The 23,734-nt window shown below is 54.0% G+C and overlaps 6 protein-coding genes across 6 annotated transcripts; 3 read left to right on the forward strand and 3 right to left on the reverse strand.

The window, feature by feature from the left end:
• Positions 1-2,484: 2,484 nt before the first annotated feature.
• On the forward strand, positions 2,485-4,010 carry MAM_03314 (uncharacterized protein; the record flags this gene model as incomplete). Its single annotated transcript, XM_040822113.1, has 3 exons — positions 2,485-2,605; positions 2,688-2,878; positions 2,937-4,010. The coding sequence occupies 3 exons, from the start codon at positions 2,485-2,487 to the stop codon at positions 4,008-4,010; spliced, it is 1,386 nt and encodes a 461-aa protein (XP_040679918.1).
• Positions 4,011-5,328: 1,318 nt separating this feature from the next.
• MAM_03315 (uncharacterized protein) lies at positions 5,329-10,035 on the reverse strand (the record flags this gene model as incomplete). Its single annotated transcript, XM_040822114.1, has 2 exons — positions 5,329-9,618; positions 9,997-10,035. 2 exons carry the CDS (start codon positions 10,033-10,035, stop codon positions 5,329-5,331), a joined length of 4,329 nt encoding a protein of 1,442 aa, XP_040679919.1.
• Positions 10,036-13,200: 3,165 nt separating this feature from the next.
• On the reverse strand, positions 13,201-14,531 carry MAM_03316 (uncharacterized protein; the record flags this gene model as incomplete). Its single annotated transcript, XM_040822115.1, has 3 exons — positions 13,201-13,832; positions 13,905-14,139; positions 14,316-14,531. 3 exons carry the CDS (start codon positions 14,529-14,531, stop codon positions 13,201-13,203), a joined length of 1,083 nt encoding a protein of 360 aa, XP_040679920.1.
• A 2,502-nt stretch (positions 14,532-17,033) lies between these two features.
• Positions 17,034-19,061, forward strand: MAM_03317 (transcriptional regulator Cti6; the record flags this gene model as incomplete). The annotated part of the gene is made up of 4 exons (XM_040822116.1): positions 17,034-17,581; positions 17,957-18,082; positions 18,137-18,378; positions 18,439-19,061. 4 exons carry the CDS (start codon positions 17,034-17,036, stop codon positions 19,059-19,061), a joined length of 1,539 nt encoding a protein of 512 aa, XP_040679921.1.
• Positions 19,062-19,699: 638 nt separating this feature from the next.
• MAM_03318 (GTP-binding protein, orthogonal bundle domain protein) lies at positions 19,700-20,713 on the reverse strand (the record flags this gene model as incomplete). The annotated part of the gene is made up of 1 exon (XM_040822117.1): positions 19,700-20,713. One exon carries the CDS (start codon positions 20,711-20,713, stop codon positions 19,700-19,702), a length of 1,014 nt encoding a protein of 337 aa, XP_040679922.1.
• Positions 20,714-21,808: 1,095 nt separating this feature from the next.
• MAM_03319 (HCO3, HCO3-transporter family) lies at positions 21,809-22,876 on the forward strand (the record flags this gene model as incomplete). The annotated part of the gene is made up of 3 exons (XM_040822118.1): positions 21,809-21,860; positions 21,930-22,531; positions 22,601-22,876. 3 exons carry the CDS (start codon positions 21,809-21,811, stop codon positions 22,874-22,876), a joined length of 930 nt encoding a protein of 309 aa, XP_040679923.1.
• Positions 22,877-23,734: the final 858 nt, after the last annotated feature.

The following is a 23,734-nucleotide window of genomic DNA, read 5'->3' on the forward strand; positions in this document are numbered from 1 at the left end:
TATCGAACACATTGTCCAGCCACTGGGGGCCGTCGACGGTGTCTCGTTTCTCAGCTTGGGCCTTGCCACCCCCAGGTCCTTGGCTTCCCGCTGACACGGTCGAAATGGAGCTCTGGGACATGAGACCCAGACGTGCCTCTTTTTCGTGTGAACCCCCGGTTCTTCAACGCCCTTGGCCAGAGGATGGTTTGGCTGGTTAGCATCAAGGTACGGAGTACTCGACTCGTCACTTGTCACGCGGTGCGGCTCAGTCCAGACTAGACCAGCGCAAAGTACTACATACTGATACTCCGTAGTTGGGGTCTCGCAAAGATTGAATACTACTGTGACATGGAGGCACGGAGTAGCCAGCGACCATGCAAGTACCTAGGAATAGTGCAGTTTGGAACGGTCTCTAGCTCCGAGGTGCATCTCCTCCGCGTCTCTCACGCTCCTTTTGGCCGAAGTCTAGAGTTTGCAGTTTGCCACAGACAGCAAGCAGCATGCAACAAAGAGGGAACATAGAGGATGATGGGTTGGCAAGCTTGTTTGCATATGCCAGCAACGTCTGGGCTGGGACTGGCCGACCTGTTTCAATCCACGCTGTCACGAGACGGCTTCATTTGAGTAACTAATAATAGCACTTGAGCGCTCGAGAGCTCGAGCACTTGTGTGCCCGGTCTGGTGCATTGTCAGGCACTCAGGTTCCCGCCCAGGCCCCGTGTCATTTGATGGAGAAAGATTGTGAAGAGTCAAGACACAAAAGAGCGCCGACCGATGGATGACTGATGGTCTGGCCACCAATTTCTCCGCATCTCGACTTTGGCCTGCCCAGATTCACAACGCGGCTTTGTCAAGCTGCCTGTGTCTGGATCTGGATCTGGATCTGAATCTGAATCTGAATCTGAATCTGAATCTGGATCTGACTTCTGCGCGGCGACACATTTGGCCGCGACTAAGTTACTACAGTGCCTGTCAAATCCGGATATCGCAGAACTGCTCCAGGTTGGAGCTGTCGATCTCGTAACGAAGCACCGGAGTGAAGGAGGGAGGGCTTAGGCCATTTGAGCTCAGCACTGGTGCCAAGTTGAACTAACATCACCCGTCTCGAACCATACGCTGCGCCAGCATACGTCGTCCGGACTACTTGGCGCCTTCTTTGCATGCCTGGCTGGACCCAGGTAGCACAAAGCCGGGGAACCGAGTCGGGGTGCAGTGCGCATTGCGCATAGTGCATGGTGCGGTGTGCGGTGTGCGGTGTGCGGTGCGCGGTGTGCGGTGTGCGTGCCTTACCGCCTGGCGGAGTGCCGACTCTCTCTCTCAACTCTGCACTCTGGACTGCAAACAGACTTTGACGCTTCCATCAAGGCTGGAACCCAACCCCATTTCCTGCTCTGCAGCTCTGCGCAGCTCTGCGCAGCTCTGCACAACCGCTGTCGGCGTGAGCTGGGCTGGTGTTATTATTCAAGAACTCGGAGACTTGGGAGTCTCGGGTTCTGGTGGTCCCGACACCGCAGCGCCTCAGCTCGAGAGAACCAACACATCCAGGCAAAGTTCAAAGTTCCACTCACAAGGTACGGACGGGCTAGGGGGTGGATGAGCACTTTTAGACTCCAGGGACCCGACTTTCTGCTGCTTCTAATAAAAAGTCGGCAGATTGAAACCCCACTGGTGGCGCCTAGCCAGACCTCCGCGTCCCCTCCGTGCCAGACTTCTGGAGCCTGGCAACCTCGTCTGGCCTGGACTGGGCTGCACCTTGCTCTCCCTGCCGCACACAGCCTGCAGTTCTGGAGTTGATGTTTGATGGTCGACGGGTCGCTCGCTGCTATCGTCACCTGCGCCGGGTTGTCTGGTGCCTCCCGGCGTCGATTGATTGATCGAGCTCTCCAACCCTTCAACCTCCACGGGCAGCCATAAACATAACACAAAGTACTAATAATAATACCAGAGGCCCGCTCAGACTCCTTGTTCGCCCACCAGTCTGCTCGTCGGTTCGCTCGTCGGCCTGCCCGTCGCTTATCTTATTACTCAGGACTCATTATCAAGGCCAGGAACGCATGAAAATTCCGACACTCTTTTCCTCAAGCCATATTATCGCCATTGCTGTCACCCGACAGATCACGGCGGCCTCTCTCTCCTTTGAGGCGCCTTTTCATTCCTAGTTTGGATTTCTCTCGGTCGACACACTCTCCGGTTGTTGCTGTCGGCAGTGTCAAACGGACCGCCATCCAGCATCCGGCGTCTTGATCTCACATCCTGTTCCAATTTTCCGCCTCTCACCTTCGCCTGCTCCAACTCGACTTGCGAAGCCCCAGTTCCTTCTCTCTTCAATATTTCCCCGAGTCCGTAGCCGGCCATCATGGTCAAACATTACAGCCAAGTATAGACCCATCCAGTGCCGTCGTTCGCCTGGTTTGGACCCTGTTCATTTATGAGTCTGGGCACAATCGGGCTCGACTCATCTCCTCCTCGGCGCCAAACTGTCGAGTTCATACCCGAATAAAAATGGAGCCCAGTATACCTATGATACTGCCCAAGGGCATCGTCATCAACACAACAGACGTCTACGAAGAAGTCGCCAGCTATCCAATTGTCCCTGCCGATAAGATATGGGAGTACTGGCATGGTACGTTTTGTCCCCCAACAATAGATTCTGCCGCATTGCGGCCTGTTGCCAAGATAATATCTGACGCGACTTCCGCCATTAGTGTATACAACAACGAATAAGAAACTCAAAGACCCAACAGCCCGCCGCTTAGAGAACTTTTGGTGGCAAGTATGGGGCAGTAATCGAAGGTATCTGAGTGGCCGGGCATTGGCCAAGATTTACGAAGATATTTCTCTTGGCCCTACCATCGTCCCGCTGCACGGCCCGCCGAATCGTTGGGAAGGCCCGGGTGTAAGTTGACCTCACCGAGCACTGCGGCTTCAAAATACCTGCTGATATCCTGCCACAGGTCCCTCCTTTGACTAAGCAACTCATCGTCGCTCATCTTAACCAAGGTCTTGACGAAACGCAACAACGATCAGAGCCACCTCGGATAAAGTCTAACGATACATCTATCAAGAGCCTATCATCAAGTGCCTCAAAACCTCCGCCATCACACCCTATTTTGAAGAAGCCCAACCATCCCTTGCCTTCTGGGCCAAAGCAAACAACTAGATTTGCGTTTCCGCTTGAGTCAGACGATGAAGCCGGCAGGGAGAGCGACATTCCCTCATCCGGAAGTACTGCAACAACGGGTTTGGACATGATGATGTCGACAAAAGCGCCATCCACAGTGAGGGTTTTATCGGCGCTGGAATCTACGTTGCCGGCGGGAAATCAGGCCTTTAATGCAATGGAAACCACGCAGACAGCTAGAGGTTCAACACAACTTAGGACTGTTTCGCCCATACCTGAACGACCGCAGGACAATGTTGAATGCGAATCTGCGGAACTGGAGGACAGCGCTTCAATGCCTTCAGATCGCCCGGTGGCTCGTAGCGTCAAGGCAGCCGGCAAACAACCAATGGCGCCCCGGATGATCACCAAAAACTTGTCGAATCTGTCTCAGGAGCCATCTCGACCGCCCGTCTCGACGCCTCTAGCGAATTCTAAACCTCGAGCGACACCCGACTTGCGCTCGTCAGTGTCCAACAGGTCGCTCTCATCCACGAGAACTGATACCGATAGCTCAACGACCGGATCAATGACAGACTCGGTATCGATGGCCGGCCGGTCCCTGTCGCAAAACGGATATGCACGGAAAAGTTCGTCAACGCAGGGTCTTTTTACTGGAGCGCTGGTCACTACCACCAACGTAGCCGCCAAGGGGCAGATTATTGACCAGGCGGGATCACTTCCGCCGTCAGGTGTCGTTGATCGATACATGGATGACGATGGCCTGCCGTCGCGGCCGTCTGCCACTTTCTTATCAGAATCGCGAATGCAGCCCACTCAACCGAGTCCCGCAGCCAGCGTCCCCATGGGTCGGACCAGAAGCCAGCTCACCCTTCTACTGGAACGAGAAAAGACAAAGAGACACTAATGTAATCTACAATGACCACATCTGACGCTCAACGTCGACTGACGAAAGCGTAATTTCCAATTATGCCAATAGGCCGAGGACACCGTGCCTCGCAACGGCATTTGTCGCCGCTTAATGCCATTACGATTCCAATAGTGTTTCCATTCCTCTTCTTTCTTTCTTTCCTTCATAAAAAATATCTTTCAGACGTTCAAAGTTTTAGCTTTTTGGCCTTAAATCACCGGCGCGCCCAATCGAAAGGGAGCAAGTACTAGGCTTGCTCGTTCACGCACCAGCACATATCGCAGTTGGCACTCTTTTTTAATAGTCTTGATTGCACAAGAGGGGAGCAAAAGGTCATTAGCTCCACGGACAAGAGGTACTTGTCCGAACGGCGTTTTAAAAACCGAAAAAAACACGACACGCTAAGAACGGGGAGCTTGCTTGATATTTTCTTTTCTGGTTCCTTGGGAGATGGCATACTTGGTTTCGGTTTCGGGCTCAGTTTTGGGAAAGCGTGTTTGAGTGTCATGTGTGTCCATTGCTTCTTTTTTTCTTTTTTCTTGACAACATGGTTGGGTGCAGCGGAGTACATTCAGTTACAAGACATCAACGCATGGTTGGCTACATGTCACTATGAGATGGGAGGACTGGTCTGATATACTTGTCGTGCTTTGCCGACAATAATTCAATATGGCTTGCCCGAGCAATTATCCTTGGTATATCCTGAGTCTAGATGCGCGCGCGTTCCTGTCGCTCAAGCGCCATGAGTCTATTTATTTATTTTTCTTCGAACCCAATCCCAGGTTCAGGTAGAATCATCCTTGAGCAAGTTTCAATTCAGCACCGCAAGTAATACACATTAGTGAAGCCGCTGTTGCTCGACGTTTTCTTACGCGGCCTGTCCGTATCCAAGAAAGACAAAAAATTAAAAACTTGGCGAGTCAATCGCTCCTACCACCCGCCCTCAAAGCCTTGCCGCGCCTCCTCCACCCTCATCGCCACAACACAATGAATGAATTGGGAATATCAAGGGGAATCTGTTGACGAACCATGGCATAGACAAATCTTGCTCCTTTTTGACGCCGTGAGACCCGATAATGACTGACAAAGAAAGTATACATGAAGCAACATATGTAGAATAGAGTAAGACACAGAATAGGCAGTTTCAACTGGCCAGGGGTACATCAGAAAGCATCACGGAACACAAGGCAAGGGAACGTAACGGGACAACTAGCTGCGTTCTGTTTCATGGGACGTTGCATGGCCAAAAGGAAAGAGCATAAAAGCAACCAGGGCGGGTGGCCGGACATGAAGAGACGAGAAAGCACCACGAAGTCTAGTCGTGGATACCAAACATCTTCCGCAGGGCGCCGAATTTTTTCTTCTTGTGTGTTTGACGTTGTGCGGGCTCACCATCCATGAATGCGTCAGGGATCTCGAGGACTGGCTCGCAGTTGTTCACCTCTCGGTGGCCCAGGCCGACCATGCCCTGCGATGTGCTCCTACGCCGCAGGAAGGAGCTCCTCCTCGGCTTTGGTGGTCCTTCAGAAGTCGACGGGCGGAGAGCTGGCTCTTTTATTCTGCCATTCTCGGCGTCGGCGCTGTTTCCGTCAGGGAACGGCCAGCTTGGCCCCCGTCTGCGAAGCGAGTTGCTACGCAGGGCCACCAATTCTTCGGTTGTACGCTCCAGACTAGTGTCTTTACGAGCAGCGCTTTCGCCAAGACCCTTCGATATCTTGTCCGAGGGTTCTTTCCTGCGACGAAGTATCGACATGAAACTACCACGTCTAGTAGCTGGCCTGAGCATGGCACTCTGTGGCACTGGGCTCAGTGTGCCGCTGCCGGACCGACTTTGATGGAGAGAGGAGTGTCCCTTGACAAAAGTGCTGCGTTCTGGTTGCACAATGGCGTCATGTTCGCCAGGAAGATCTGGAGATGACAAATCGCGTCGTGGTGGCATCACGTTTGAGCCATTGCCGTTGCGAAGAGACTTTGGAAAGTCCTTGCTCTTCGCCAGTGGAATTGCCTCATCCTCGTCACTTGAATCAGCAAACCGGCTTCTGAAGCATGATGAAACGCCCCCTTCATCCTCGTCACTAGAGTCGGCAAAGCGGCTTCCGCTTGTCGATTTGCTTCCAGGGCCCGACGACTTCTTAAAAGTGCTCATCTTCAGACGAGAGCTGGAAGGCTGAGGTCGGTCTCGGAGGGACTGGCGCATACGACCAGCGCCACCACTCATGGATGTCGGAGTGCCCGGAGGTAAGGAGGAAAACGAGTTACGTCTCAAAGCCGGGGGCGATAAGGATCGTAAACTGAAGCGCCTGGTAGGACGGCCCGGAGAGGGCGGCTCACGCATGCCCGCACGCATCGACTTTCGGAAATGGTGTCCGTCTCTGGATCCAGATCGCTTACGTTTGAAGCTACTCTGACTGTCGCCCGAGCCGCGACGTCGCAGAGTGGGCTTGCTGACGGATGTAGACCTCAGGTCATCTAAAGACATGTTCCGTTTGCGCTCTTTCAGAGAAGTTGTTGTAGCAGGCTGGTGATATGAGGAGGGCCGTCCAGAGCTGGAGAGCGTTGGCCGCTGACTATCACCGTAACTCTGTGAATTTCTCAATGATTTTCGCATTTCCACACTGGGAACAATAGATGACGCTGCTGCTGAGTTTGACCTCGCGACATTTGCATCTGCGACTGTTTGTCTAGACACGGCAGCTTTAGTGGGGGGAGGACCATTTCTCATCGACTTTCTCATACCGCCTGGCCGCTCGGGACTTGTATCGTTGACGGGACCAGGCATATCAGCGCGCAGGGACTGGCGCATTGAAGTACGGAGTTTTGGAGTCGCACCCTTCGTAGTGTCCGGTCGAGTTGCAACGACTGATGACCGCTTGGCAGCACTCATGTCCCTTTCGTCATCCCCATCGCCCATAACATCTGACCACTTGGTGCCTGGTTTGATTTGGTAGCATCTCTCGTCACTCATTGCTGGGGCTGGGGCAGGGGCCGAGACCTTCTCGACCTGCTCCGTAGGTTCCAGGTCGGGCTCCTTCTTGACAGTGCTGCCCGCTTCATCGGTTTCTGAGAGTGCCTCGATTTCCAGTTGTCGACGTCTTTCAGTTGACAGGCTCTTCCAGTACGCCTTGGCATTCTCCCAGTCTTCTGACGATTCCTGTACAGGGGCGGAAAAATCTCGTTCGCCCTCACGGACGCCTTTGGCTGGAGTCACGACAGGATTGTCTTGGGCTGTCTCGGTAATTGCCTTGCCGGACGTCTGGCGGTCGACAACAGCATCTAGGGACAGGAAACCATCGCCATTAACACCTCCGAGGTCTTCGTAGGCGTCACTGAATCTGTCACTTTCGGTTTCCTCATCCTCCTCCACAATGTCAGCCATACCAGCGGCAACAGCAACGGGTGCTACTGATTGAGTAGGTGTCGACATGCCAGAACTGTCGGATTCGTCGTCATCGCTGTTGTCTGTGGAAGTGTGATGGCTAGCAGGAAAACTCCCTGGTGGCGTAGCTTCCTCAGATGATTGTGCGCGAGGACTTGGGTGGGAGACTGAAATAGCCGGAATACCATCGTTCGTTTCAGGCTGCATAGTAATTGGTTTCGTCGGGTTAGCTGGCATTTCGGACACAACAGGCTCGGATAGCTTCGATGGATTTGACTCGGGGGCATCCTCAGTCTCCGTGGATACATCGGTATCCAAATCATCATCAGAACTCTCCACAAGGCCAGCTTGTTCCCCCGCAAGACCGGGCTGACCCGCCGGGAGTGGTTCTCTGAATTTGGAGATATTCGCAGCATTTCTGGAAGCCGGGTCTTGTGTGATAACAGACCCGATCAAGACATCTGACGAGGGACCGACGCCAGGAGCAGCAGAGCCATTTTCAGTAGGGAACACGCGCTCTGAAGGACGAACCAGGGGTCGCTCCTCTTTTTCTCTGATTTTCTTCTCTCTTACGCTACCAAACAGTGGCAGAGCTGGTCGAGGGGTCATGGTTTCGCCCTCCGCAATGTTTAGGCTCTCCTTCTTTGTAAACTTGGACACGACGCTGTGCCACGGCTTTTTAGCCTGAGGGCTCGGGATCATTGGTGAATCGGTTTGCAGAGAGGCAACGCCTTCGCCGACAACGACCGTATTTTTGTCGTCCCAACTCACTCGTGCGCTTTTCTTCCGGATGAGTCCAGGATCCTCGCCCTCTTGGGGACTTAAATGCCTGCTACCCGACGCTTCGGACGAAGCATCATCGGATGGCGACACCCCTCTAGCTTGACTTGATAACTTCATGGCCGACTTGCGGGGAGACACTGATCGAGGTGGTGGTTCGTGCTTAACAACCAATTGGTCCACCGATGACGAGGCAAAGCGTGCGGATCGCACCGGGCTTTCAGAATGAACACGAGCTGGGCGAATTTGTTTGTTGGATTTCCTGTCTCTTAATTCTGGCTTTGGTTGTGTCTTTGGCTCAACTGTTGGAATCACCGTACCACCTGCTGCTACTGCGTCTGCCTGTCGTTCGTTTTCCTGTTTGCCAGTATCCTTCCGTACGAGGTCCTCATTCACGACGGAGCTTTTATTGACGGGAGCAGGTCTTGAATCGATGGGATCTGCTTCGTCGAGTGGTGACTCTCTGGTCGCACCAGCAACTGCTGGCTGCATCGCCAGCTGCGTTTTCTTCTTCTTCTTCTTCTTCACCGCGGGGTCCTGCGGCTGTTGAATTGCGCGTTCAGGAACAGTGACTGAAGCTAGCTCGGATTTCTGCTCGAGTCGTTGAGGCTGGCTTTCTGGCTGCAGGGTTTCCTCCACAGCAGGCGTCTGAGTCCGTCCCCCCACAGTGCCTTGAGCAAGATGGGATCCGGCTTTACTCACATCTTGTCTCTTCTTTTTCCTTTTCGGCATCTCCGGCGCCTCCGGTACACTTTGGGAACGAGCTTCAGCTTCGCTTTGGGGGATCATCCGTCGCGAGTTGGGATCGTAGACGAGGGTGTCGGAGACGGAGGGTGTCGGAGACAAGGTTCTGGAACGGGGATAGGAGAAGTTGATAGATGGACTGGGGCTGCCAGGCCGCGGCTCGAGGACATGGGCGTCAGGCTGTGCGGAAGAGTCGGAGTGTCGAGCACTGGCAGATTCTCGAGTTGTTGCGCCGGCAAACCATGTCGCCTGACCATCCTTCATTTTCTGGCTCGCTGTTCTAAATGGCTGTGTCTGTAGGACAGGTCCTCTTGTACCCTTTGTGTGTCCGTTAGTGTGCTGGCTGGCCATGACTTGGTCAACACTGGGCAATGCTGGGACAGGTGGCACGTCCCGCTCCCTTGGAGCTGGACTGCGACCTGGTGAAGGTGTACGAAAGGTGCGCTCCATCATGGAACCCACACTGGGGGTTCTAGTGAGCTCGCGACGTCCCCTCACACTGCCGGTGAGGGAAGTGAGGGAAGGGCTTCTCCTGTGTGCTCTTTTTGACTGTACCTCGGCGACATTCGTCGGGGTCATCGGTCGCGCCTTGAGAGCGGCGGCGGCGGCGGCCGAAGACAAGGACGAGTTGGAGTCGCGTCGACTCATGAACACCGCTGCTGCTGCGGTGGCGGCATTGGGATTGGCCGTTTCCCTGGTAAGGGGCTATTGCGAGTTGTTTGTTAGCACCATTGTTCGACTGCATGCAGAGGATGAGCGTGTGCACAATGAGATACGTGTCTGTATCTGTGGGTCGTTCTGGTCTCTTTCTCCCTTTTCTTGTTTTCCTTTTCCTGTTCTTTTGATGCGACAAAGCATCGCAACAACGGCTAGGACTGGACTGAAAGAGATAGTAGCACGAGGTTGTCCCACAAAAGCGCATGCTCGACCGCGCCGGCAATGCTGGGGGACCATGGCGCGGCTAGAGACAGACGGCTTCGAGTGACTGGCGCGGTGTTGGATTTCTCTACGATACAATTGCCAAAATTGAAGCCAAGGGATATGCACATGTTGTGTAGAGAAAGAGGCAAAATTGCAACATACTTGGGCTGGAGGTTGCCGCCTCCGTGGGCCCCCAAACATGGTGGGCTAGATAGAGAAAGGCTCGCAACCGGACGGGGGATGAGGAGCTTTCTCAACAGCAGCAGTGAGGCATGAGAGTCGATGGGCACGAGGTGATGAGCGGGAGCAGGAGCAGGGGCAGGAGAAGCGAAGGTGTGGAAAGGAAAGCAAAGACGCAAGAAGACGGTGCCGCCAAAGAGACAAGGAACAGATGGGGCGTGACGTGTGAGCGCGTGAGACGATGGAAGTGGTAAGGAAGAGGAATAGAAAGAAGAGAAGAAGAAGGGAAAGCTGCTGAAGAGAGGCTCGGCGACGGGGAGGGGGGCTGAGGGCGATTCAGATGCCTAGTGCGAAGCGAAGGACTGGAGCAGTTGGAACGTCCGTCGTCGTCGTCGTAGTCGTCGCCGTCGTCGTGTGTCGGTCGATGGGTCGGTCGATGGTGAGGTGTGCGAGGGACTCTGAGGTGTGGAGGTAGAAGATTCAGTTGCGAAGGAAACGCAAAAAGGTTAATCAAAGCGGGCATGGCGGAGCTCGGTAGTTGGACGGACCGTCCTGCGCGGAAGGGCGAGAAGAATGGTAATGGCCATGGCCATGGATGGACACGCACAGCACAGCACAGCACAGCACAGCACAGCACAGCACAGCAAGGACATGGTAATGGACAAAAGTACAAGAGTGGAAACCATGGGGAGTCAATTGCTCGGGGCGCTCACCATTTTTGCTCGGGGCGCTCAATACCCCACCACGCCCTGTTTTTGGTCTAGCGGCCCCGCTGCCATGCGCCACGGTACATTCTTAGTACAAATATATGGCAGCAAAATGCCCTCAATTAATCGAAAAGGTGCTTGTGTAATTTATACGAATTTCTCAACAGCGCCGCGCCAGCTGGCTCTAAATCGCTTAAAAACGCGATTTTCTAGTGTTTTCGCTCAATGTGTTCACTATTAGGCCGGATTTTCTAGTTATTCCGGCCGCTTAATTACCTATCCCAGTCACGTCTATCGGCTGCAATAGCGGCAACAGCATTGAAGGAATAAATTCCTCAATCTCAAGGGCACCCTGTCTTCCAATTAGTCTTCTTTCCCTGTTATTTATGTTGCGATTCGATCGTTGTAATAACGCCGGCGGCTGCTGCCGGGAGCGTTGATTCCTTGCACGGCATTGTAGAGGTCATCAAAGCTGCCATAGCCCGGCGAGGGCGGCAAATTTAAGGGCGGCAAATTTAAGGGCGGCAAATTTAAGGGCGGCAAATTTAAGGGCGGCAAATTTAAGGGCGGCAAATTTAAGGGCGGCAAATTTAAGGGCGGCAAATTTAAGTAAGGGCGGGGCAAATTTAAGGGCGGCAAATTTAAGGGCGGCAAATTTAAGGGCGGCAAATTTAAGGGCGGTAAATTTAAGGGCGGTAAATTTGAGGGCAGATTTAAGGGGTTGTGAGGGCCTTCGTCCGGCATCGCGATGTTGTTGAAGGAAAAAGCTGCTGCCTGTTGAAAAATTCGTACGGCTGCAGCTTTATTCTGGATTTTCAATGAAGCTTTTTAGAGTTGAGTAAAGCTGCCATACCTTTGTACTAAGAATGTACTGTAGGGCATGGCAGCGGGGCTTGCCGCATAAAAAGTGGGTCATGATGGGTAGTGATGGGGAGGCGGCTTTGCCGAATCGAGGCGTCCAATGGAGACAGATGGAGCATTATGGACCTATCAGGACGCCAGGAATGGACCGCGCACGCCGAGCCAACCGTCAACTGGTCCGGCCGACGGCCATTTCAGCACCCGCGCGAGCATGGCGATGACGACACCGCCAGACCGTCCAAGAACTAGTCAAGTACCTCAGGCCTCAAGGCCTAGGGCTCCAACCCACAAAGGTTGTGCGGAGATTGACTGACTGACCCCAACGGATACGCCGGGCACCAGGAACAGCCAGCCAGCCCGTTGCGGTTTCATAAGTACATTGCACCCGAGCCAGTTGACTAGACATGTCTTTATTGCTCATTTCATCGTCCTGGGTCTCCCGAGTGTCCGCCATGTTCCGATAATATTCGCTGGCCCCATGCGCATGCCCTCGATCCACTCCAGGCCCTATCGAGATTCGTAACCCTTTTTATAGCCATCGTCCCCAGCCAACGGCCGTGCCATTCTACTACTTCCACCCGAGAACTCGGATGGTAGTACGTACATATATGTACACACAGGGCACACGTCACGCCGCACATGTATCTCCGTAACACAAACTCAAAATCATGCATGTGCCTGCTTTTGGGCTCTTTTCCCGCAACAACAGAACAATGTGCAGGGCATTGAGACATCAAGACGCCATGGGCTCCTTGTGTCTCACTCTCTTCCCTGCTCAGCCTGCACCCCCTCAGCCCCCCTGCGCAGAGGGGGCAGAAAGGTGGGGGAAAAGGGGGGGAGGGGTGGACTATGAGTCTACTCCGTACGACTACTAGTAGTGGCAATAAGGTGCAATGTGAAGTTCCAAGTCACTTGAGACGTTTTATTCGCATTTTCTCCGTCCTTCACCATCGATGCCAACAAATCAACCAACTAGCCATGGCCTTCGACATGTTGCGCACCCGATACCTGATTCATAGATGGAGTAGCACTGTAATATTTATTGCCCCAGGTCCCAGGTCCCAGGTCCCAGGTCCCCGACATCTGGATCTTTGTTTACTCATTATTTAACAGGTGACGTAACACGTTCCCCAACCTACCAAATCGGGACTTGCACCTTAACCTCACAAACAAGTCACCGTCCGTCTCCTGGTACTCCCCGCACAAGCCCTCATGTCTCGTCTTGCCAGACGTCTATCACGTGTTTCTTCCGTTCACAAAGCTTCATGCATTGTCTCGCCAACAGGTTCAATTGCCTTGAAACAATAGACATGTATCTCTACACAAGGTGCTTCTCCAAAGCATTCATCGTATTCATGTCATCAGAGGTTTCCAATTAACAAAAAACCACCAGACTACCAACACGAGCCCTTTCCCCACCGATCAGGCTCGTTTGATCAAAACACAGCTCGAGGCTCAAGGGTTCCAGCTCAGAGTGCCTTGTCTAGTAAATATGTCGAGTAGGTGAATGTGACACATTCGTTTCCAGTGCTAGAACAAAAAAGCCAGCGCCTTCACATTCATTCATGCACATCCAACCATACATGTTCCAGCCACCACTCGACCAAAAAAACTATCACTACGACACGGCTTCCTCTTGCCCGTCAGTCCCGCCTCCATCTCCTTCTTGATGCTCAGGACATGGTTGCGAGTGGACACAGCAGTCGGTGAGCCCTTCATCATATTCCTCTTCGGATTGAGTCGAATGGCTGTGTCCAAGGTGCATCCGGCTTGCTTGGTGATCATCAGTATAGCCCGATCGCATGTGATCAGTATGGTGCTGTCCGCTGTTGCTGCCCTTATGAAGGGACCTGTTGGGCTTCTTGCTCTTCCTACTTTTAGCTTTTGCCTTCTCCAAAAGCCGCTTCCGGTCAGCTTCTTCGCGGCGATGACGGCGGTCTTTTATCTCAAAAGCCCGGATGAGAACTTTGGGGGGTTGGCCGAAGATCCTCTCATACTCGCAAAATTCGCAAATCCACATGTCTTCAGGTTTTGGCGGATTTTCTTCGAATTTTTCCGCCGCAATCTGTCGTCGATGACGTGCCGCCATCTTCAATTCCCGATCCAGCTGAGGACGAGTCCTCCTGAATGACTGGGAGGCCTGGCGGCTCGTTGCACCTTGTGAAACATCGTTGCTTGTACTGTTGTTCGGGCTTCCATTAGACTGCATGCCGGGGTCTTGCTCTACCGTGTCGTCTCGAGAAGCGTTGCCTGCAGTGGCCTGAGTATTAGCGCTTTCTGTCTCTCTCTTTTCTTTTGCTGTACAGAATACGAGAGGCTAACCTGGCCACTGAACGGTCCCTGGAACTTGAGAATCACACGTGAAGGTGAACTGTGCAGAGGTTGGGGTGGACTTGGGTGTGGAAGAGTGCTGCTGCAAAAGGCTAACGTTCTCTTGTCCCTGGGGAAGCTTCCCTGCGTTTGCGATAGCACTAGATATGATACCGCCACTGTCGCTGACTGTGATAAACTTATTGTTAGAATGCAACTCAAGAAGGAGAGACAAGTATTGTGATGGCTAGGTGAATGAGGAACGTGCAATGCGAAGTGGAGGTGAGCAGTGTGAGCTCTCATTCAATTGCTCCAGCTCGCTCGGCTTGTGTCAGCTGTGAAAGACCGACTCGACCTGGACGTTTGCCAAAAAACGCTGGAAAACATATGGACTGATACCTTGAAAAACAAGGGCTGACTTACCTGTCGGCCAATGACTTGTCCCAGCCTTCGCGCCTCTACTGATCCAGTTGGTGTTGGCATCTGGCAATGCCCGAAGAGGGGTCCTACCGTTCCCAGGACGTCCCAGTCTTCCCCTACCAGGCCCAGAGAAGCCTTGATTACTGCTGGCAGCATACGATGTCGATACCTGGTAGCCATGAGAGCCGATGTAGCTTCTCTCAGCGCCGTGGTCGTCATCAACAGGAGATGAGACGGCGGCAGAAAGGCCCAGACCATTCAACTCACTGCCGAGCCCATGAGTTCCATTGATTGATGACTCTGCAAGCGACGGTATCTTTCTTTTCTTTTTATTATTTGTGTTTTCAAATGAATCATATCCGTCCAGGGATGGAGTAGCAGAAGGTGGTGGCTGTGGCTCAACCTGTCGTGACTGTTCTTGTCGGACCGCTTGCCGGCTAGACAAGTTCAAAATCTCAGGAGGCGATCTTGCAACGACTGTGCTTCGGGCTCCATCATGAAGATCCTCCGCAGCGCCTGGCTCTGCGCCTGACTGTGCTCCGTATCGTTGCGATGTAACGGCACAGCTTGAATTGTCCAACCTTGCGGGCTGTGTTGGCTTTGGGAGAAGACTGGCGAGGCGACTGTTCTCTTCCTTGGCCGTACATGGAGGATAATGAAAGAGCGGGGCGTTTTCTCGCGTCGAAAGAGGGTACTTTATCGAACCTGCAGCTTCTGGTGACAATCGTTCTCGGAGTCGACGTTTCGGCAGCGGCCGAATGGGCCGGTCTGGGAATAGTGACGAGACTGTATCGGGTGACATCATCTGGCTACGCTTTGTCCGGCGCCAGCGAGGTCGAAATGTTAGCCAGCATATCACCACAGACACAAAGATGCCGGTCAGGGAAAAGTCTTGCTTGAAATGAATGAAATTAAATGCAAACCGAAACCAGGACGAAATCGATAAAGCCATTTCCTAGGGTTGCCCCGCACTTGAAGGGGGGGGGTGAAGTCGATGAAGAGGCAGAAGATATGCAAATGGGTTCATGATGGGATGTGAGAGGTGTTTTCAGGCCCTGTGGTGAACATCACAAGGGAAAGCGTACCCAACCACCATGACCGTCCCAAGATCCCACACTTTGCAGGAGCAGACCCCGATCTATGCCACCTTGGACCGAATGTCGAGCTGGCTGGCAGCTGCGTCCAAGTATTAAGCAGCTTGTTGGAGTATGTACCAGTTACCGTTCGCCCACGACTGAAGCGTCAATGCTGCAAATATTCGGTACGAATGTGAGGCCGTTGCGGTCAAGTGCACCGTGGGTATCGATCGGGCTCCAAAAGCGGCGTCTGGTTGCGAGTCAGAATTGGCCAGTCGCCCTCCTGGTGCCCACGATATGAGAGATGACACAGGGGACAGGTTGAGTAGAGTAATGTCTCTGCAGAGTCCATACCGACACGTAAGGCCTGGAGGGAACGGGTACGTGGTGGCCCCCGGGCCGGGATGCGATCTTACCAGTCTCTACAGCGCAGCAGGAGGAGAAGCAAAATGAGGGACACCTCGGCTCTGACCAAAGCGGTCGTCTGAGTGACGGACAGCAAAGGATGAGCTGTGAGACGTGGAAGGATGCAAGATGGGAGAGCAACGAGCAAAGAAACGCAATGCTCTCGGCGGTGCAGACAAGAAGGAAACCGCAAAGCTGGGTTGGAATTGCCGGCCCCAGACGTAAGCACTTCGGATTGCAAATGAACAGCATTCGATACAGCCGCAGCGTGATTAGGAGGTGTGGCCCCGTAGTTCAGGACCGCATACGGAGTACCAAGGGGAGGGTCAGCCAAAGTAGACGATTAGGTAAGCACCCAAGCCTTGGTTGCACTGCGTCGCCGACCCAGCAGCATATTACAAAGAAGCATTTCGCGAGGATGGGAAAAGATGCTCTTCTGTCGGTACGGTACGGGGCATTTTTTTCCTTTGTCTTTCCTTCGTCTGCCGTTATTTTCCCGTCGACGTACAGCAACGATCGGGTTCCGAGTCGTGGATGAGCCGCACCAGACATCCGGGGCTCGTCATTGGGCGGCTGCTCCTCATGCGAATTAGCCGAGCCTTTGCCCCCTCAGTGAGGGCAGGTCGTGGGCAGTCACCCGGTACAGTCCCAGTATCCCGAATCGCACAGTGGGCCTTGGTACGGAGTAACTAAACGGCGCAGGCGGCAACAAGACAGACAGGAGGGGCAGCCCGCAGCCCGCAGCCCGCAGCCCGCAGAGTGCGAGAGCCACAGCGCCGGGCCTCCTTCCTTCGGCCGCCTGCCGTCCGCGGCGCACTGCTCTCTGTCTGTCCTTCCTGCCGTCTTCGTGCTCGAGGTCTTCTGGCACCTCGCTCCCCTCCCTCACCAATCTCGTCGTTTGCCATGCCATGACCACGTCGCTTCGTTCTCTGGCCGACTACGTCATGACAACTCGCCAATCCCTTCTGACTCCTCGTTGTTGTTTCTCCAAGCTCGCCTCGTCTTCGTGACCAGCTCGCACTCGTCCCGTCGACGGTGTCTGCTCTGCCCTTGTCGACCGGCGGCGACCCAATCATCAGCTTGACCGATTACTCGAACCGCAAACTTCTCCTCAAGATCACCTCGATAGCGCTGCTCGTAACATCCCCAAACTCTATTCTTCATACTCTCCACCTCCTACAACACGCCGCGAGCAGTGCTCTCTTCTGCCTTTCTCGTCCCTTGCTCCCCGCCGTCTTCGATGGCACCACCGTCGCCTCGGCGATCCTCGAGAGCCCGCGCGACCAATCCCCAGTCCCAACAGTCCTCCTCATCCTCGGGAACAGCTGGGCGCTTTGAAAGAAACACCAGATCGGTCAATAAACCCTCGTCGGAGAAGTCCACTCCCAGCGCCTCGCTCTCCTCAGAGCCGCTTGACGACTTTGACGACACCCTCCTAGGAAGGAGACGCAAACGCGGCCAGAACGACGACACCGATCGAAACTCCAGAAGTGAAAACACAGACATGGCCAATGGTAGTGACCAGGACGACGAGGACGAGGCAGTCCGCTGTCTTTGTGCCTCCGAGGAATACCCCGGCCTTCCCCCTGTCGACGGCCCTGACGCCGAGATTTTTGCAGCCATTGATCTCACCGACGAAGTTACTGGCTTTTTCGTCCAATGCGACATTTGCAAGGTCTGGCAACACGGCGCTTGTGTTGGTATATTCAGCGCCGAAAGTTCTCCCGATGAATATTTTTGTGAGCAGTGCCGCAAGGATCTTCACAAGATCCATACAGCTGCGAATGGGTGAGTCTCTCCATGTTCCTAGTTTCGCAAGATTGCTCTTCCATCCCAATCGTCGGTGCAAGGCCAATTGAACACCGTGAGCCTTGGTGGTTGGTTTGGAATGGTTGTTGTCGCCAGTCAGTCGAGCCGAGTGTGCAAGGGTCTTCACGCGCACCAACACCGCACATCACAAATCACGTTTGAATTTCAAAAGCCCAAACACTCATCACGACGGCTCTCTAGACAAAAATACTCAAAATATCTCCCGTTAAATCGTGCTTCCCGCGCCACCTCGCGAGCAACATCTATTACCAAAGACGACAAGAATGGATCCTCAAAAAACTCCCGACCAAGCACTGCTACACAGTCCTCAAAACGACGATCTACGATGAATAGCCGCGATGCAGCCTATGATGACGAACAACTACGTCGGGCGATAGAGGCGAGCAAAGAAGACAACGCACTCGAGACAGTGGAAGGTGCTGCAAAGCGTGCAAAGCGCGGTCGTAGTGACAGTGAAGAGTTTGTCTGCCTCTGATAATGTTTTCAATAATAAACTGCTGACACCCACTGCAGCAATAACAATGCCGGCATCAAGCGGCAACGCACTAGTTCTCGGTCGCCCTCACCGCCTACCGAAAAACGAGAGCCTGTAGAGAAACAAATATCGGACGACGAAACGGATACTTGCAACGGAGCCAAAGTGTCGAAGACGAACCAAAACCAGAGAGAAAAATTGGAGAAAGAAGAGAAAGAACGTCAACGACAGGAGGCCGCGACAAAACGAAAAGGGCGAGCAGAGCGCCGGAGGGCAGAGGGTAAATTTGTCCTCGGCTCTATGCGTTGATAGCAAGGTTACTGACCTTGTCGTACCTTAGACTCGGAACTTTCTGAAGAGATGCCCTTGGCAGCTGTCAAGTCGGCACAGCAGAAACCGGCGGAATCACGAAGCAAGGAAGCGTCCCCTGCCATCGCGCAACCTCCAGGGACCCCTCCGACGACGCATCCGACAGCCAGCAGTTCTCATAAAAGAGGAGCTCGGGGCAGCAGAAAGGGGAAAGGTCGGAACCAGTATTCCAGAGATCGCGAGCAAGACGACGAGTCCCCTGCGCGGTCCATGTCTCGGGATATACAGAAAGGCGATGAAGCCACAACAACCGGTCACTCCAAGTCATCAGTCAACGAACACAAGACGTCAAAAGCAAAGGCATCCATGACAAACAAAATGAGCATGCTCGATATGAAGCGTCGCGTTGCAGCTATCATGGAGTTCATTTCCAGGACGCAAGTTGACCTAGCCGCGGAAGCTTCCTTCAGCCAGAGCAGCAGTGGCCGAGAGACGCCACAGGAAAAGCCTGCATCGAGCCAACCAAACGTCAACACCGACAATGGCGACACTCCAGAACCTTCCTACCTGAGTCGCTTCAAAGACTTGAGCTGCATGGAAATGATGGACGCGCTGACACGTGATATGGTCAAATGGCAGAACCAGTATTCATGACGGCAATGGCCACGGCTGGCTTCTTTTGTAATTTTGTAGCAGGCGGCGGGAAGTCGGTGTTGCTTTTCTTTTCATTCCCCTTGCTTCCCTGCCCGCGTCTGAAATTGTCCCTGGAGGGTGGCAAAAGACTGTATGATAGTGGCATGACATTTCTGAACGGCGGCGTTGGTGGGGTGGTTTGACTTTGCATCGTGGGCGTCCTGGTGGACTTGGCCCATTCATCTTCATGACGGGAAAGAGAACGGACACGGCAATCGTGTGGTGTTCTCTCTGGAGGATCAGCATGTGACAGCCCCTTGTCTCATGATACTTTTTGATACTACAAAAAATTGCTGAGCAATTTTCATCTTGTTTCCAATATATATATATATATACCCCCTTTTTTTAATGCATGAAAGTTTCACGTGCTTATATGGCAACACTTCGGGTCAGGTCTGGTTTGGTACGGGATTTGACTGCGCGGGGGTCGGGCTCTGCTTTCGTTCTTGGTCGCTCCGTTTCTGTTCCCGACATGTTCCAGGCCGCGGCCGATGCTTGGCATGTCTTGCCTACTGAGACGTGTATAATGGTATACAAGGAAGAAGTCTTGCCTACTGAGACGTGTATAATGGTATACAAGGAAGTAGTCTTGCAGAACATCAGTCTCCCATTCTCTCCCGTTTCCGCGCCTCCTTGTGCGCCTTCTTGGCCTGGTGCAGGCTCAGCGCCGGCCGGGCCACCATGGCGTCGTGGGCGCGGATGTGCTCGACGCCCAGCTCGTCCAGCACATACCTGCCCAGCTTGCCGTCGCGCCACTGCGACAGCACCCTCGCCGCGGCCTCGTGCCAGTTGGGCGCGCCGCCCGCCTTGAGCTTGCCGTCTCGCCGCGCAACGGCGGCCAGGAACTCGGTCACGTCGTTGGTCGGGTGGCAGTAGCGCCGGTACAGCCCGGGGTCCCACCTGTTCATGCGGAAGAGCAGGTAGTCGGCGAGCAGGTCGTCGGGGATGAGGCCCTTCTTGAGGCCGTGAGCGAGGGCGACCTTGACCATGGTCTCGCCGTCGTCGACGTAGGGCTGGAAGATGCCGGGCGTGTCGAGCACGAGCACGCCTCCGGCGACGCCGCCGCGCTCCGCGGGCTCGACGACGCGCACGGCCGTGCCGATCCTGCGCGTCACGCCGGCCTGGTCGCCCGTCCTGGCGGCCTTGGTCTTCTTGCCTGGCGTGCCGGCGTTTCGGAGCGCGTTGAGCAGCGTGCTCTTGCCGACGTTGGGCATGCCCACGACCAGGGTGCGCAGGCCCGTCAGGGAGTCCTGGGACTCGGCGGCGTGCTTGAGTCGCTGCAGCAGCGCCTCTGTGGCGGCGGGCTTGCTCTTGTCCCAGAAGATGGCCCTGTCGCCGTGTAGTCGTTGCAGGGTGCTGCGCGCGCCGGGTGTGTCGGCGCCCAGGTCGGACTTGGTGTACACGAGCAGGCGGTCTCGGCCGGCGATGGTGCGCTCCAGTGTCGGGTTGCGCGTGGACAGGGGCAGTCGGAAGTCGCGGCATTCGAGGACGAGGGATATGCTGGAGAGGAGGGACTTGATCTTGTTCGCGCCCGCGTGGTGGTGGCCCAGGAAGTAGGTCTTTGGGACGGATGACGGTATGTCAAACGTGTCGCGGGGCACGAAGCGTGCCATTGTGAAGAGGACGTCACCTTCTGCCGGGGCTGGTGTGCATTTTGTGCGGGATTGGCGCGCTGACTGGCGAGCTTTCCGGGCGTGGTATGTTGCTTTGGAAATCTGGCGTCACGGCGTCATCAGAGCTTGACATTGACGTTGGAATTGATGATTTGTGTTTTGCTCAACTTTCTTTCCCGATCCCGACAGGGGTCCTTGCGCACCAAGGCTGGCACGTGTTGATAAGATAAGAGGCTCCGACGAGCGCCGACGTCATTGCTCGGAGTTACGTAGATGGCTGATGCTTGGCTGTTCTTGGCTTTATCAGATGGTTGGGGATCCACAGCTTCGCCGTTACACGGCTCATCTTGACGGGCATCGCATCCGGCGTAACGCCTACCGTGGCCGCCCTGCGTTCCCCCTCTGCATCATTACTCTGATGAAGACGAGGAGAAAATGCTGGGCGACTCCGCGATTGAGACCTGACAACATGAACATCCCCAATGCGGTACCACCCAACCTGGCAGATCGGACGAAAATAACAACCCGGCCGTCACACCGTCTAAACACCGCAAGTTTAGTCATGAGTAACCCGACAGGCAAGTTAGTTTGTGGGGGTCATGCAGAGGGACCTCCATGATTGCAGTAGTAATTGTAACTATAACAGAGGTCAGCTGAACCGGGGAGTAGTAAGTTGTAACCCTCACAGGGGCGGCTTACGTAGATGAGAGATTTTGTCAGAAAAACAGCTAGTACTTTGCTGCCACATGATGCTGTTTGTAGAAAATCATCTTTTATGAGCTGTAAAACCCGCCTTGCTCTCTCACTCCTGGCTAAACTGTCAGGGTCTGAATTGCATGTATATGCTTTCGGCTCCCCGTCCTCCGGAGGAGTTCCCGACTTGTCGTGGCTCCGATCAAAAACAGCCAGCTGCAGCTGCATCTACACCCCTGAAGTGCCATCGGAATAGAACTTGTCGATAGCGAAGACAGGCTGGCCGGCAAATCCTGGTCAGTATTCGACTGCGATTTCCCCCCTTTCTGAACCACGCTTCCTTGTCGTAGGAAGCCGAAACAACAACAACAACAACATTCCCACCCCAGCTCCTGCGTGAAAATGGCTCTTGAACTTGCTGGCAAAAGTGCCATTGTTACCGGTGGCGGCTCAGGTATGCAAGGGCGCTGGCTGTACATGAAATAGTACACTCTGGAAGACGGCGTCTAAACAGACCCAACAGGTATATGTTTGTGCTTTGTCAAGCTTCTCCTTGGCAAAGGCTGTTCTGTTGTCGTCGCCGACATCAGCCTCCGCCCCGAAGCCGCAGAGCTTCTCGACGAGTACAGCCAAGGCGACCCGCGCGTGGGCGATGGCTCAAGACCGTTCGTCTTGTTTCACAAGACGGACGTTACCTCGTGGGCGCAGCTCACCTCGTTGTGGAAGACGGCCATTGAAGCCCACGGCAAGGTGGACATTGTCGTGCCTGACGCGGGCATCTTCGAGCCGGCATGGAGCAGTTTCTGGAAGGCTCCAAGGACCGAGACCAACCCTGACACACCGTCTCGAGATGCTGGCGACGCAGAGCTCGGCCACTACGCTACCACTGACTTGAACCTCACCTCACCACTTCGACTGAGCCAGATGGCCATCGGGCACTGGACCACGAACCGTCAAAAGGGCTGTCTGGTGCTTGTGGGGAGCATTGCTGGCTACTTGGACACGCCGATTCGTCCCTTGTACCACACCACGAAACACGGCATCCACGGATTCGTGTCGTGCATGGCCCCCCTTCGTGATGCGTTGGGCATCCGCGTTGGCGCCGTGGCTCCCGGACCAGTCAAGGTACGTGGGCGGTGACGTATCCTCCATTTCATCATTCCAACGGACCACTGATTGATTTGGCTCCTCAAGACCTCAATATGGGATCAGGGATTCACCATGACAGAGGAGATGACCGACAACATGGCATGGGTTGATATGCGTGACGTCGCCCAGGCCATGTACCAACTGGTCGTGGATGAAAAGATGGGTGACGGCACCATCTTGGAAGTCCTGGCGTCGGGAACCCGGGTTCTCCCCAGGTTTGCTGGTGCTTCCGACGAGTTGGTCAACTCGACCGTGGGCGGATATCTGAAGGCCGAGGAGGTCTTCCTGACTGACCTGGAGGCGAACGGCCTGCGAGTCTAATGGTGCTTCGTCCAAACTGCAACCCCGTTAGCATTTGTATCTCGGGAAACGTAACAGCACGCTGTGCGACTAATTTCGCCGTCCAACTAGGTCGCAAAATAAGTTTCAGCGTAAGTGTTATATTTCGCTGATATAATTGTGAGCTCTGAACGGATTCTGTTTGTGACATGGCGTAAATGGTCTTGAAAATGGTAGGGTTCTTGATCATCTAGAATCTCGTTCCAGGTACGCTAGACTTTAACAAGATGGGAAAAGTTGTCCATTGCCATTCTTTCAGCTAGCATCCCAAATCGTTCCTTCTCCCCCACAAAATATACACGCAAACAACACCGTGATGTTTCCATGTGCCCAACCACTGTGTCCCAAAACATTCTTTGATTTCCCTTTGCTTCGTCTGGTCCACACGACCAAGGACCACAACTGCGTCATCGCAAGGCCGACTCGATTGTGAGGAAAGGGAAGAGCGGAAGTCGGAAAAAAAATAAAGAATGTAATGAGAGAATTCGCAAGCCGCATAACCAGTCAGATGAAGATGCTCCGTAAGAGCTGGGTATCTAGATCAACCAACCACCTCCGAAGGTCTTTCCCCAAACCTTAGTCTACTCCCGTGTCAGCACACCTTGTTTTTCCCTGGTTTCCCCTTCATCGCAGTACTGTGTATTCACTCGACTCTGACAGGCTGTGGTGGAATCTTGGCGAAACGAAATATGGAATGATGAAATGCAAAGAAAGTTTGGTTCAAAAGATTGGTCGGTAAGTCGCCGTCGGATGCCTCGTCGCTCGTCCAGATATCGGGGTTATGTAAAAGGCGTCGTTCCCGATGTGTCGAGTCTAGAGATGAGGATACAGTTGAGAGAT

Source organism: Metarhizium album (genome assembly GCF_000804445.1).
Source record: "Metarhizium album ARSEF 1941 chromosome Unknown scaffold_6, whole genome shotgun sequence".
NCBI lineage: Eukaryota > Fungi > Ascomycota > Sordariomycetes > Hypocreales > Clavicipitaceae > Metarhizium > Metarhizium album.